Here is a 13,910-nt window from a genome sequence, read left to right on the forward strand (position 1 = left end):
TTTCTGTTACGCCGTAAACCCCCACAAGAAAAGTAGCTGGAGGCCATTTAAATGTAAAGGAGTGCTGCCGCCCGTGGCACAGCCACAAACCTCAGCGGCCTGAGAGCGGTTAGTAAGCGCGAGTGGAGAATAGCCACAAAGAAAGCCAGCTCAGGAGACCCTCGTGTGGATCGGCCTGAAACCACTGCCCTGGGATAACTGGGGAACAGCCTTCTTCTCAAATAGCCTACAGTCTGCTAAACATTTTTGGTTGCTATACTTCCAGCAATCTCAACAGTTACAAATATTTGTTATGATGATTGGTTGACAATGGTGTGGCCTCTTGTGAACATATTTCAGAAGAAATTAGTTCGCTCTCTGCACAAAGGAGGAACGGCTCATTCTGCCTTCAGATGTCATGGAGCACGGGCGTGGGAGGTGAACGCCCCTCCTACGTATCAGTCTGTCAGTCACCTACCACAGATGGGAAAATGCTGACTGAAGGGGACAGGACGCAAGGAGGACACTGAAACCGCAGCTCCGTGTGCGCTTCCCTGGGAAACCCCAGGGTCCCACGGCATCTGCTTACTCGCCCTCCCCAGACGGCACCTCTTCACCTGCCCATAAAGCAGTGGGAAGAAAGAGATAAAAAGGCCTAGTGCAGCTGCAGAAAAGGGAACACAGCCCTTGCTGAGGCTAAGCAGGAAGTGACTCTGGACAGGACTCATTTCATAAATAGACATCTTTGTCTTGTGGCACAGGGGCCAAAACTTAGTCAACATGTATTTATAGTTACACAAATGTGTACTTATAAATTGTTTTCAAATTAAACAGCAAGTTTAGGCTCTACTCGGGATTACACTGTCAAAAGAGTGGTTCTTAGCAAGAAATTTGCCAAGATTTATTGGAAGTAAAAGTAATTTTTTAGGTAAAGCAAGTTCCTGTAGTATGTCTTAATAAAAATGTGGTTTTAGTTTATAAAGGATTCTTTCATACGTTGTATCTACTTTACAGTTCCTCTTTGTGGTAGCTATTATGATGTCTGTTCTACAAGTAAGAAGCTGAGGCTCAAGTCTGGCCAAATTAAACGTGGTAAATGGCTCAGAAAGCAGCTGACTATTGGCAAGCCTTCCAAGGCCGGCACCCATTTCATGATACTGTGCCGATGTTGTAATGGTCAGTAGCTGGTGAGCTCCTACCTGCCTGACCGGCCCACAGAGCAGGTAACCCGCCAGCCCGGGCACTGACTCCCGCGGCTCGCCGTAGCACTCCTGTACCACAGCAGTTCTTTGAAGGTGTTTCCGACCCTTTCTCACGGGTAGGTGAGTTTTGTCTGCAGATCAGATGGTCTTTAAACTTGCTCATTTGACCTTCACTGAGTCTCACTGGAGCAGGACAGGCCATCTCGGGAAGCTGCCTTTTTTACTTGGCATGGGAAGTTGTCCCCAGAGTTTTTGACATCTTCCTGAAGGCATTTCCTAGCCAACAGTGCAAAAATAAAGCTAAGAGTTTCAGGATTTCTGGAGAGAGGGCAGTGTCCGTGTGTCCGTGTGTGTGTGTGTGTGTGTGTGTGTGTGTTATACCTGTAAAAACAAAATCTCACGTTACCTCGGTTTCCAAGATCTTTTTAGAAACTTTTTCTTCTGCTTCTCACTTGGTGAATGGCAGCCTGGAGCCGTATTCCTAACGGCCACCACCAGCCCCTGCACCAGGTGCACAAGCACATGCTACTGTGGCAGACTGCTGCCCTGCTCACCCACTTCTGTTTGGGCAAATCCACTCCCGTTTACTGAGCACCTTTGTAGCTTTGTTTATGGATGGACTTCACAGATGGAGAATCTGATTCATTCACAGGCTGTTTTCCTCCTCTTAAAAACAGAGCCTGAGCTAACAAAAATGTTCTTTCTCACTAAACCTGCGACTGTCCTTCCCATGTCTTATTTCTTCTCCTCAGGCGCAGTTAAGGGGATGGGGCATGCCTGCGGGAAGGTTGACATTTGCATGTTAAAACTGCACATACTTGTTTCAAAATGCAGTCACACTCAGTGCAAGTTTTATTTCAAATTTTGCTTTCTTGATGCATTTTATAGTAAAAATCAACACATTTTACCACACTCCAAACGGTAATTTTACTAGATGCCCAGGACAGGGTCATGTGAGCTGTAAAGATAGTTTTGGAATGTGGTGTTAAAAAAATACTAGAACAGTTGGGCTACCTGATGTGGCGTTTTACCATAAAAAACTGTTTTGACTGGGGCTTTCTTGATTTGTTTCTGTTAAAGCTTATATGATTCGTAAAGTGCTTATTTTCATTTAAGGAACTAACCAGTTGCTGGCTGTTTAAATTCTGTAAGAATGGGGCCGGGGCTCTAGCTCAGTGGCACCACACCTGCCTGGCAAGTGCAAGGTCCTGAGTTCAATCCCTGGTACAGTAATAATAATAATAATCATCATCACCATCATCATGTAAGAACGTTCGCAGTCTCTGGATGTTAACTACATGTAGGTAACAATTAAATCATACAAAGATTGGATGAAGGACACCACAGGGCAGAGAGAAGCACTAGGACAGTGGCCTCATTACAGGAAAGTGTGGCATATTTAAAGGATAGAAAGGTCAGGTGGCAGGACCACATTATGTGTGTTTGAGAGGACAGGAGAGGAGTATGTGCTGTAACATACCTTTCCCTGAAAGGAACATTCTTCCTCCTCTGCCACCATTTGGTGAAGTTTTTCTTGAGTGCCCTGTTTTTTCTTCTTCCAGAATTACTAATACCACGGCGATGGTGACAGGGCAACAACTTATTTCATCCTTTAGGCTCACTTCCAAGGAAAACTGGCAAATGCTGTAAGCACTAATGTGTCCAAGACCAAACACACCCCACCTCTTATTCCACAGAACTACAGACTGTTAGAAAACAAGGATTTCAGATCATGAGAAAAATGAGGAGGCTGAGATACAGAACTCACTCACCTGTGGCAGCTGATGGCAGAATCAGGACTAGGGCTCGGATCTAGGAAGTGATTTGCTGTCCTAGTTTCCTGTCAGTGGTGGCAATTCTCCTAAATAAGTTCTGTAGAATACAAATTTCATCTTTAATGTCTTGTACCTTTTTTTTTTAAATTTTTTTCCCTTTTTTTCTTATTTTCTTTTTTCTTGAACCTCTTTTTTTTCTTTCATTACCATCAGCTTAATTCTGGTCTTTTTCAGCACTACAGTAACTTCTCCTTTGAGTCAGTTAGCTGCATATTAAGAATACCTGGAAGTTGGGGCTGGGGATTTAGCTCAGTGGTTCCGACACCTGCCTCACAAGCAGAAGGACCCGAGTTCAATCCCCAGTACCCAAAAAAAGAATACCTGGAAGTTTAAAAGTCCTGATGCCCAAGCTAAATCCTAACCCAGCATAATCAGAATCTTTGGGAGTGGGATCCACACAGCTGTATTTTAGCCTCCATGGACGACTGCAACATCAAGCAACCCTGCTCCAGAGCTGTCCTCGCTCAAACACTGCTCGGTCATCTCAGTAGCTTCCAGTGCTCCTCAGCTTGGCACTCCCCGTGGAATGTCTTAATTGCTACCCTGCCCTCAGCCAGTGGTTCTCAAAAGGGAATGAACCAGAGGCACCTGGGAATCTGTTAGAGCTCTGTGATTGGGCCCTACCCTACTGAATCCCAACATGGGGGTGAACTCATGCAATGTGAAGTCCCACAAGTGGCAAAGCCAAGTGAGATTTTGGAGAAGTACTTTGATCCTCGTGCCTCTCAGTTCTGGGCTAAGGAGAGAGCAGAGCACCAGAATGGGCGAAGCCGCACGGCCACTTCTGTCAGCGTACTGTTGCAATCCCTGGGCCCCGACACTGGACGTGTCTTCTGGCTCAGCTTTACTGCTACAGTTTACCACTCTCCCCAGTCATCTAGACCTTAAGCCATCTTTTGGGTTTTTAAATTGTTATTTCCTGTTCTTACAAACTAGTATGAGAACACTTAATTCTTCCAAGAACAATAAATAAATTTCCTTTCTTTATGGTTAGTTCCCAGAAATGAACGCTATGATAATGAGACGGTTCAGTTTGCCGGGAGACGTGGACAGAGCTCGACAATACGTATTACAGGTAGGATTATTTTTAAAAGAAAAAAGCATCAGGTACAGTGTGACAACTTGTTAACCAAATGCATATTAGCTAAAAATTAAATTTCAGACACAGACTAAATGTGGTCTTTTTATCTGACAAAACAGAAGGAAAAATTCCCTTTTCTCATTTTTAATTAATTCACTTTTCCTCTACAATACTGCCCAAAGATTTTAATTTAACTGACCTGGGCAAGACTCGCATATTAATAGTGTTTTTTTTTTCTGAACCAGTCTGCTCCACGTCCATCAGTAACACTACTGCATCCTCAGGCACCCAGCCTGGCCAAATTAGTCCAAGCCCTCATCCTTACGACAGCTAGACTATTACAATGGTCTACTCACTCTTAGATTTTTAGTCCATCCTAGAAAGGCTCAGAGGCAACCATACATTTACATGAATGTTGTTCTTGTAAAGGGAGAACTACTTATCTCTGTTCAGGAGCCAGATGTTTAAGATATACTGCCATATATTTTCTCTAAAAACAAGATCTTTTTGTATAGTTTCAGCTTGGGAGACTATGTTTTGAAAATGAGCTGTTTCAAAATTCAAAGTCACCTGAAGGCAAGGGCCAGGGATGTAGCTCAGTGGCAGCGTACCTGCCTCACAAGTGCAAGGTCCTGAGTTTGATTCGCCATACCAAAAAGCAAAACAAAAAAACATGTACCAAAGTCACCTAAAGGCTACAGATTTAGTGAATGAAGTTGAGTAAACAAATCTTAGTAACTGTATGTGGCCTAAGACCCACACTCCATGTAACACTTGAAAGAACTGCAAAGAACCGGAACCCTTTCAAAAGGATACATTTCTAAGTAGCTTTACTGTGATGTACCATAATCTGCAAGAGGGTGGTTTGGCAGGCTTATAAAATCTCACTCTGATGGTGCTGTAGCCTACAAAGAGCCCTGGAGAGAGGTTCTGGTTTCAGAAATAATGTGACAGGCATCCTGCAGTCTCTGGCACTGGTTCCAAGATCTGCCACAGGCACCCAAATCCATGGGTTTTACCGGTAAAAGCCCCTCGTAACAGTGGGTGTCTGCATGGAACCGCCACATCCTGCCACACACCCTTAAATCAGCTCTAGATAGAACACCCACTCCTGCACTGAATGCTGTGAAAGGGTACGGTCTAAGGGATAATGACAAGAAAGAAATGATATCTCTGTGTGCTCAGCAGACACAATTTTTAAAAGTACTAGTTTCAACCTCTGGTTGAACACATGGTTACAGAGAGACAAGAATAAGAAGTGGATGGAAAAGAGGAAAATTAATTATACCTCTTATGTAAAATAGTGCAATACTGTACCATTCGTTCAGAACACGGTGCTTTAGCTTGCTGTGACTTTCTGTGCAGAAGCCTGCCTCCACCGTCTTGGGAAAGGACGCCTAGCCAGAACAGCACCCAGGGGAAAATCCACAGGGATGTTCTCCACACAAGTTCTCCAAAGGCCTCTAAACTGTAGTCCCTCTGCACTCCAGCCTTTGGACCTTGTTCCTAATTAAACATGAACAGACAATTCGGTATTACTGAAGAGTTGATTTAAAGCTTGCTAAACAAAAGAAACCAGGATAAATATAAAAACCACAGCATTCATAAAACAAGAACAGGATTTTTTAAAATATAAATTTCATTCGTAAGAACAAACTCCTAAGAAACTGTAAATGACTGAAAAACTAAAGAAGAGCTGAAACAAATATTTCAGGAAGAGATCAAACAGTGGTCACTTACTCAAGGAAAAGATGTTAGAACTGGCTCAGTGTGTAGAACACACTGGATACTAGAAAACAGTAGGGAAGGCCTTGCCAGTGATGACCAAGAAACGTTTTATATCTAGCATTCTATACTCAGTTAAATCACCCAGTAAGTCTTAAGGCAAATGGAAGGCATCCTCACAGAAGGACTGAAAAGCTGACTTCCCATACATATTTTTCTGGGTAAGTTATTTACCAGTGTACTTCAGCAAAATGTATGGGAGCAAGAAAGGCAGGCTTCTGTATAAAAAGGCATGGCTACCTAAAATGTGTCTTATTTTGAACAACTGGAAGAGCATAGAAAACCAGAAGCCTTTCAACCATGATGTTAGATGTATTTTACTTTAAATGACAGTGGAATCACAAACCATGGAGAAGGAAATAAAATTATACTGTATGACTTTCATTCCACTGTTATAAGTATTTTATTAATGTCCAGCTTTTAGAAAGAACCAACATTAAAAACATAGTTACAGGGCCAGGGATTTAGCTCGGTGGTTCCGGCGCCTCCCTTCCAAGCACGAGGTCCCGAGTTCGATCCCCGGTACCAAAAAGAAAAAAACATAGTTACAGAATAGAACACAAACTATACAGTGTAACAGTATAGGTAAGGACAGGAGCCTTGATACCCTCACCTTACAAAGATTAGTTGATGCTACTTGATGACAAGGTGATTAGCGAGAATAAAGACTGCAACATAACAAATTAGGCACAGTATGAGTGGGCAAGTTATTCTAAACAGAAAGGCAACAGACGAGAACTGAGAAACAACCGACAAGGCTAGTGCTGTCAGGAGAAAGGGGCTGCTGAGTGTCATCATAGAAAGCCCTTTACTGAAAATACTGAAAATGTTCCTTTTTGCGTACAATTCTTTGTTGCGGCACGCTTTTCTTTCTTGGTGCCTGTGGTACCAGGGATTGAACTTAGGGCCCTTTTAAGTTTTGTCAGTAAGCTGTCCGGACTGGGTTGGAGCCTGTCTGTCATCCTCTTGCCTCAGCTTCCCAAGATGCTGGGATCACAGGAGCGTTACTCTCAGAACTCTGAAAAGCCCAACTGCTTAAGGAAAAAAATAGAAAATAGCTACTTGATGTTGAGTCTGGTTCCCCGGTACCAAAAAAAAAAAGACAACAAAAAAAATAAAGCTTAAAAGAAGTAGGCAGAGGAAGCTAAGACTGAGTTGGAAAGAGAACATCAGAAACATAGTTTGGCTGTTAAAAAGCATGACTCACCTTCAGCTCATCTGACCTCAACAGTCTGAGTAATCCATCCTGGCTGGAACCCAAGAGCTGACCCGGTCCTGACGCCCGTTCTGTTTGTTCTCTACCCAGAGTGACGGTGTGCAGCAGACAACCTACCTCGCCCAGCAGTACTGCCACCAAGCAGTGAGGGAGATCAGTAAACTCCGGCCATCCCCAGAGAGGGACGCCCTCATTCAGCTTTCGGAAATCGTACTCACAAGACAGAAATGATGACTCTTTCTGCTCTTTCTGGCAGCTACCTTACCAGACTGTGCCTAAAAAATTTGTGGAATATACTTTGTTTGCTTCATGTGCAGATAACCAAAAATCATTTTAAAAAATAATTGCAGGGCCAGGGATTTAGCTCAGTGGTTCCGCCGCCTGCCTCGCAAGCGCAAGGTCCTGAGTTCGATTCCTGGTACCAAAAAATAAAAAAAATAATTTCAACCTTATGGTTGGGCAGTTTTTTTTATTGGCATAGTTTTTCAGAAAACTTTTTAAATGTAATTAAACCACCTGAGTCTGTCGCTGTAGTCGTATAAAGTCTAATCGAGGTATCTTGATGTTTATATGTGGTATTGTTTACATGGTTAATAGCCACATGTGAAGCCACTGCACAAATAAATGATCAATGTTAAAATTCAGTTGACTTGCTTGTCTTGTTTCACCATAAGAATCAGGTCAGGAAATTGTGAAGTCTGCACCTAAATCCACATTAGTTATATTTTAACAATACCCAAAATTTCATATAGGAGATGGTTTATTATAAAAGACTGTACATAAAATTTAGACAACAGGTTATATACAAATTAAGAGAACTTTCAACTTGAAAAAGGAAGTAGAAGTTAGCTAGCTGATCACTAATGATACTTTGTTTAAAATTAAAGGCAAAATGCATATGAAACAGTCACATTGATTTGGTAGCAATAATGGTCTTTAATTTTCAGAAATGTTTTGCACTAATCTCACCATTCACTATGCTGTTTTTAAGTCTGTAACGCCCAGTACATAACTGAAATTTGAAATCCAAATAAATCTTCAATACACAGAAACCCATACTGGAGTGTTCTACTTTAGTATCCTAAGCAATATAGAATTATACACAAGATAAAAAGAGAAGAAAACATCCAGCTAACCCTCTCTTAAATTAAAAGGAGACACACAAAGTGCATGTGTTGCATTTCAATTATGTCAGAAGACAATACAGATCTGTTGGTTCAGTAAGTATATCTCTTTGCAATATGCTTCACCTTTCCCAATTATTTTTAAATCTCAATGTTGCTAGTCTCAGGCAATAAGATTAAATAGCGCCTATTCACAAATTAACTGCATCCGCTTTTACAGTATGTAAAAGATACTTGTAAGTTCCTTTTACTGAACCAGTGTACAACAGTCCACTGTAAAACTAAAGGACTAACACAGCAATCCTTAAGAATTTTACCTACAGAATGATGTACATACTTTGAAATATTTTCTTAGCTTCAAAAGTTACTTTAAAAAAGGAATTCAGTAGATTGACTTGACTTGTAAATAATCATCTTAGATTTTAAATTGCAAAAATCCATCACATTGCTATTGGGACACATTGAGATAAGGCTAAAATTTTTTTCCAAGTTAATATATTGAGAAAATAGAACCATAATTCTGCAGTAAAACAGTTTTTGTATTTTTAAAAGCAAACCAGTGAAGGAAAGGACAAAAACCTTTGGTCCACTTACGTGTTTATGAATGGAAAAATTTATAATGCAAATTCGCTCATAAAAAAACTTAGGTACAAATTACAACATTACAGATGATCCTTTGTGTTTGTTTCACATGGAGACCTTAGCAACTCACCTAATATGAGTACTCTGGGAAGTAGTAAACAAATTGGAAGCATCTTGGAATTTTTAAGTATATTTCAATACATAAATTTTTATGCATGCTTTAAACAGTTTTTAAAAATGAGAGAATCTAAACAAAAAGTATGGCCAGCACCAGCATTTAAGTTTTCTGATTTTAATATTAGTCTGACATAGTATTAGTAACCATGCTGCACTGAGACATGTAATGGTACAATCTGAATCATGATTTGTTAAATATTATACCCCACTTCCCCAAAAAATTTAGGCTGGTCATAAAGTTAACAATGTGTAAGTACATAAGCATAATCATTTATGGGCAGCTTCTTGTATAAATTGCTGTTGAGCAATACACAAACTGCCACAAAGATTTATGCTTATAGGTAGACATTCAAATATACCAATAAACAACATTTCCTGAAAATATGGGCACATTTTAAAACATTAAGACAATTCTGTTAACTGTAATAGTCCACAGTATGAGTAATAAGAATCTACTTTAAAAGCAAAACAATAAAAAAATTAATCAGTATAGTGCATGATTGATTCAACATAGTTCCCAGGGAAGAGGCCAGTCACTCGATTGCAGACTCCTTCATACCAGCCATCATCATTCTTCTTTATCACGTAAATGATTGCACCCTCCATAAATGACAGCTCGTCATCCTTGTCTTTTGTATAATCATATATTGCAACAACTGTAGCGAGAATAATTGAAACATTACATGAGTATCTACATCTAGCATTTAATTGAATTTTAGATTATAATGCCTATTAAATCTACAGTATAACAAAGCCAACTGTTTTTATGAAGATTCCTAATTCTTTTTTTTTTTTTTCCAGTACCAGAGATCGAACTCTGGTCCTTGAGCTTGCGCAGTAGGCAGCAAAACCACTGAGCTAAATCCCCGGCCCAAGATTCCTAATTCTTACATCAGAATAGACAGGCAAGCGAGCAACAGAAACACAGGACCCCATGTTTTTTTGGGTTCTAAAATTCTGTAATTAGGTGTTAACCCTCACATCAGTTCTATGATGTGGGATGGTACCTTACCCTTTTCAATGTAATTCTTGGGAGCCCAGGCAGGATCCCCATCTGCGTATGGATCATTGTACTGAACTACTGCAGCTTCTTCATCCTCATAGTCCACTGGAGGAGGGGGCGGTGGAGGTGGGGAGTCATCAAATATGGGAATGTCATCTGGCGGAGGAGGTGGTGGTGGAGTTGGGTTATCGGCAACTAAAACGATTCAGACCGTATGAATCAGAAATCAGACTACATGGAAATTTATAAATTAACAGAATGTAATAAAACTCTAACTTAGACACAGCATGCACTACAATAAAACATGCAATTATTAGAAATAAGAGTCTGGTGTGTTAAAATTTATGCTACTTATAATACTGCAATATTAAAATGAGTTTAAAATAAGGATACCAAGAAATACTAAAAATTAACAAATGCAAGAGGTTGGGAAACAAGGTCTCTTTTGATAAAGACTGTAGAAGAAGTCCTTATTCCAAGGCTCGAGCCAAGATAAATAGCACTCTTTAAGCCTAGCTGCCTAAAAAAAGAGTGTATTCGTATCTGTCATTTGAACTATAGTAAATGTAACTACATTTAATTGTCTGATAGTTTTTACTGTGTTCATTCATGCCCGATTTTGGCCTTTTACTAGTTTCAGTCAGCTAGAAAACTAAGTCTTAACTGGGCATTATTTTGGTTTATTGTTTGTTTCAATTGAGAGAAAAATATCAAGTTGGTAGTGTCAGGTCTGCTTCTGTATGTAGATTTCCCATTATTTAAATTTTAACAAGAAAAATTAAAATTTCCAGCTAATGGGAAATCTCACTGAATGTTTTTTAATTGTTTATATTCATGATTAATTTTTAATATGGAAAAGAAGCTAAGGCTAATAAAAACAGAAGCATGAGATAAGGAAAGATCAGATCCTAAATAAGGATCCACTTTTCTAAGGATACAACCACAATTAAGATTTAAACATAAAGTGTTGAGGGAAAATGTAATAATAAAAAACAAAAAAGAACTTAAATTAAACAAAACAATAAAATGAGTCATACTTCAAATTCTGAATGGCCATGGTAAATACGTGTTTGTGCTTCTAAGTAAGCAAAAGTGTTCACAATGAAATGGGAAAACAAATTGTTCTGACTGAACTATTATGATACCAAGTAATAAGTGCCCAATATTAAGGAATTCAAAATACAACTAATGCTTACATTTCTGATCTACAAATTTCTTTAAAAGTTCAAAAGATAAATGAAAAAAATTTATACAAAATGATACAAGTTTTAAAATTTTATTTCACCTGACTTGGAATACTGTGCTAAAATTCTAACCAAGGGGTTCAGATATAAAACATTTGCAAATAAAAGCCCTACTTCTATAACCCCTCCGGGGGATGAAAGGGTGATTAAAAGAGATTGTGTGTGGTGACATTCACTCTAATAGCTGCACAAAAGGTGTACAATTTGTCTTTCTACAACAGGCATGTACCCATTTTATCTCTGCCCATACCTCCTCTATCAATCTTTTTAATAACAAAGAAACAAAACTGGGTATGAATCCACCCGCATGTCAAACAGCCACAACTCATATCCTTAACTTGGCTTAATAGGTAAACCACATATATTTGCCACTGCTCTTCGTTTATATACAACTTTAGCTCAATGTTTTCACACAAATGTTCTTATATCCAAATATTATAAATCAACATTAGCTTATTTTTATATTATGGCAGGGGTTTAGTCAATCTTATTTTTCTGAGTGCCACATATAGCACTATGCATATTTAATTTACAAAGGTTTTCTGACATTAATTATAAAGAAATGTTAACACATTGCTGACTTGGGGGCTCATTTTAAACCAAAACACTTATTAATAAATTAGTAAGTTAAACACTACATGCATTTATTATCATCCACTTTGAGACCCAAAGGAAGTGGCTATCTTGAAGACAGAAAATTTGTTCTTCAAAAACCACTTAAAGTGCTGATAAAGATTATTCTCAACTTTCTTAACTTGATTTCAAAGAAAATACATGCCAAATAAACTTGGAGAATCTATGGTGTAAAGAGAATAACTGACTCAAATTCCTATGTTTGGTACAAAGAACTGAAACAGTTGCACCCAGGGCCTTTTAGCAAGAACCATGGATGCTTGGAACAATGTACATTAACAATGGATTTCTAGTCATAAAAAGATGCCAAATAGTCAATGACCCCTGGTCCCATACTACTGATGTCAATTATGCTATTTTAAATTTTTTCCTAATAATTAACAGTGCAGCAGTTCAATAAGCTGAAGTGGCTTGTGGCTTAGTTTTTAAATTGTTGCAGCATTAAGGACCAATGATTTACCCTAATTCCTTATTTTTAAAATGTAAGAATCACTTATTTTTAAATGTTTGAGCAGAGTTTTCAAGTAGCAGTTAATACTTAGTAAGGAAGGTTTACATTCAGAAATTTCAACATTTTGAAACAACAATGTTTTATAATAAACCCACAGAACCCACTTCTTGAAGGCAAGGACTTTGTCTTAAACTATTTGTGTTCTTCCCAGAGCCTAGCACATAACACTGAATAAACAAATATTTGACTGACAGAAGGGAAAGAATGGGGAGAAGAACACACCATGTTCTCCTAAAAGACAGGCTGGTCATACATGTGATCCATGTGCTCAAACCATTCTGAAACTTTTCACGGACAGGTCCCAAATGAAGTAAATGAGAACTAGACCACTTTACCATCTTCATTTCAGCAGTGTTTTTTGGCATGATACAATTCAGTATTTTTCTTTTCACTATACAACACTCGCTGTGATCATAAAGTTAGGATTATGTATCTCCTGGAACCTCAAAATTAATTAGGCAGTAATATAAACTAGTCTAACCTGATTAAAGCCTTAAACAATTTGACAGAAATCATTAAATCTGATCTTCAATCACAGAAGACCTAAGAAAGCTGACAAATTTACATATTCAGAAGTAAGTGTTAAGAGCCTGCATGTAGCCAAAATACGAAGTCAGGCCTACATTCCTTATCACTCACTATGAAACAGCATCAATGTCAGTTACTTATTACAGAGTTATTCTTAACTGCATTCAAAATCATTTATGAATAAAGATCTGAGGCCATAAGTTTTCCCTAAATTTTGAAAAATAATTCCAGGGGGGTAAAAATTACTGGGGGAAAATTTACACCAGTTTTCTAATAAATTTTACCTCACAATGTGATTCTATCTTGATATATTTGTTAGAATAGAAAATGTTTTCTAATTCTCTATAACTACTAGAAGGAAAAATTTCCATACAATTTGTATTATGCAAAGATCAGATCTTAAGTTTCAGATCATGTACATACTTAAGAAAGTTGCAGTTTTGAAATTTATATGGGTCAGTAATCATGCACACAAGAGAAAAAACTGAAGACCGTGCTCTTCAGTTTCAGTAACGTATCTGCACTTATTTTCAAGATAAGATTAGCTTCTCAATAGAAGTAAGAAAATGATGACTCATCAGCCATGCATGCTATAAGGAGACAGCCTCTATTCTTCCATAGCTCAGTTTTTCCAAACTTACTGTTTTCCTGCACCCTGGCCACGAAGCCTGTGAGAGGTATCTGTGGAGTCAACTGAGGCATAGGGGGAGGGGGTGGAGCAATAGAAACTGGTGGCAACAACATAGTATGGGGGAAGTGAAACAGGTAAAGGAAAGAAAAGGAAACAAACAAAAGCAGAAGTCAGTTACAAGGACCACAAACATAAGTATGCAAAGAACAGTTTGCAAATGAAACAAAACAAAACAAAAAACAAAACAAAAACCTGAAGAACTTTCTTCAAGTTCAAGTTCCCCAATCAAACCTAAAGTCAAGTGTGCTTAGCCAGCTAGCCAAATGTATAAAAAGAACAAATACCCTTAACTTAACCCTAATGTCATATTATTTGGGGA

The 13,910-nt window shown here is 38.7% G+C and overlaps 2 protein-coding genes across 20 annotated transcripts in view; one reads left to right on the plus strand and one right to left on the minus strand.

The window, feature by feature from the left end:
• The window catches only part of Pdss1 (decaprenyl diphosphate synthase subunit 1), a 192,550-nt gene that overhangs the window by 175,797 nt on the left and 2,843 nt on the right, over positions 1-13,910 (plus strand). For 7 of the 8 annotated variants that reach the window (XR_015449612.1, XM_021240506.2, XM_087207150.1 and 4 more), the window contains 2 exons: positions 4,011-4,091; positions 7,189-7,742. Coding sequence is in view for 7 of the 8 variants with exons in the window: in XM_021240506.2 (XP_021096165.2) it covers positions 4,011-4,091; positions 7,189-7,329 (222 nt within the window). In the remaining variant the exon portion in view is untranslated. Of the gene's footprint in view, positions 1-4,010; positions 4,092-7,188; positions 7,743-13,910 lie in introns of those variants that run through there. The other variant, XM_087207151.1, reaches the window with a different exon arrangement.
• Positions 7,841-13,910, minus strand: part of Abi1 (abl interactor 1) — a 119,168-nt gene continuing 113,098 nt past the window's right edge. For 6 of the 12 annotated variants that reach the window (XM_021240509.2, XM_004859895.4, XM_004859897.4 and 3 more), the window contains 3 exons: positions 13,542-13,628; positions 9,994-10,179; positions 8,015-9,637 (listed from right to left, as the gene is read on the minus strand). In XM_021240509.2, coding sequence (XP_021096168.1) covers positions 9,462-9,637; positions 9,994-10,179; positions 13,542-13,628 — 449 coding nt within the window. In that variant the 3' untranslated portion in view covers positions 8,015-9,461. Of the gene's footprint in view, positions 9,638-9,993; positions 10,180-13,541; positions 13,629-13,910 lie in introns of all 12 variants that reach the window. The other 6 variants (XM_021240512.2, XM_004859900.4, XM_021240511.2 and 3 more) reach the window with 2 other exon arrangements.

The sequence above is a fragment of the Heterocephalus glaber genome, unplaced genomic scaffold, assembly GCF_053883595.1.
Source record: "Heterocephalus glaber isolate CG9 unplaced genomic scaffold, H.glaber_assembly_v1.0 deba00000768, whole genome shotgun sequence".
Taxonomy (NCBI): Eukaryota; Metazoa; Chordata; class Mammalia; order Rodentia; family Bathyergidae; genus Heterocephalus; species Heterocephalus glaber.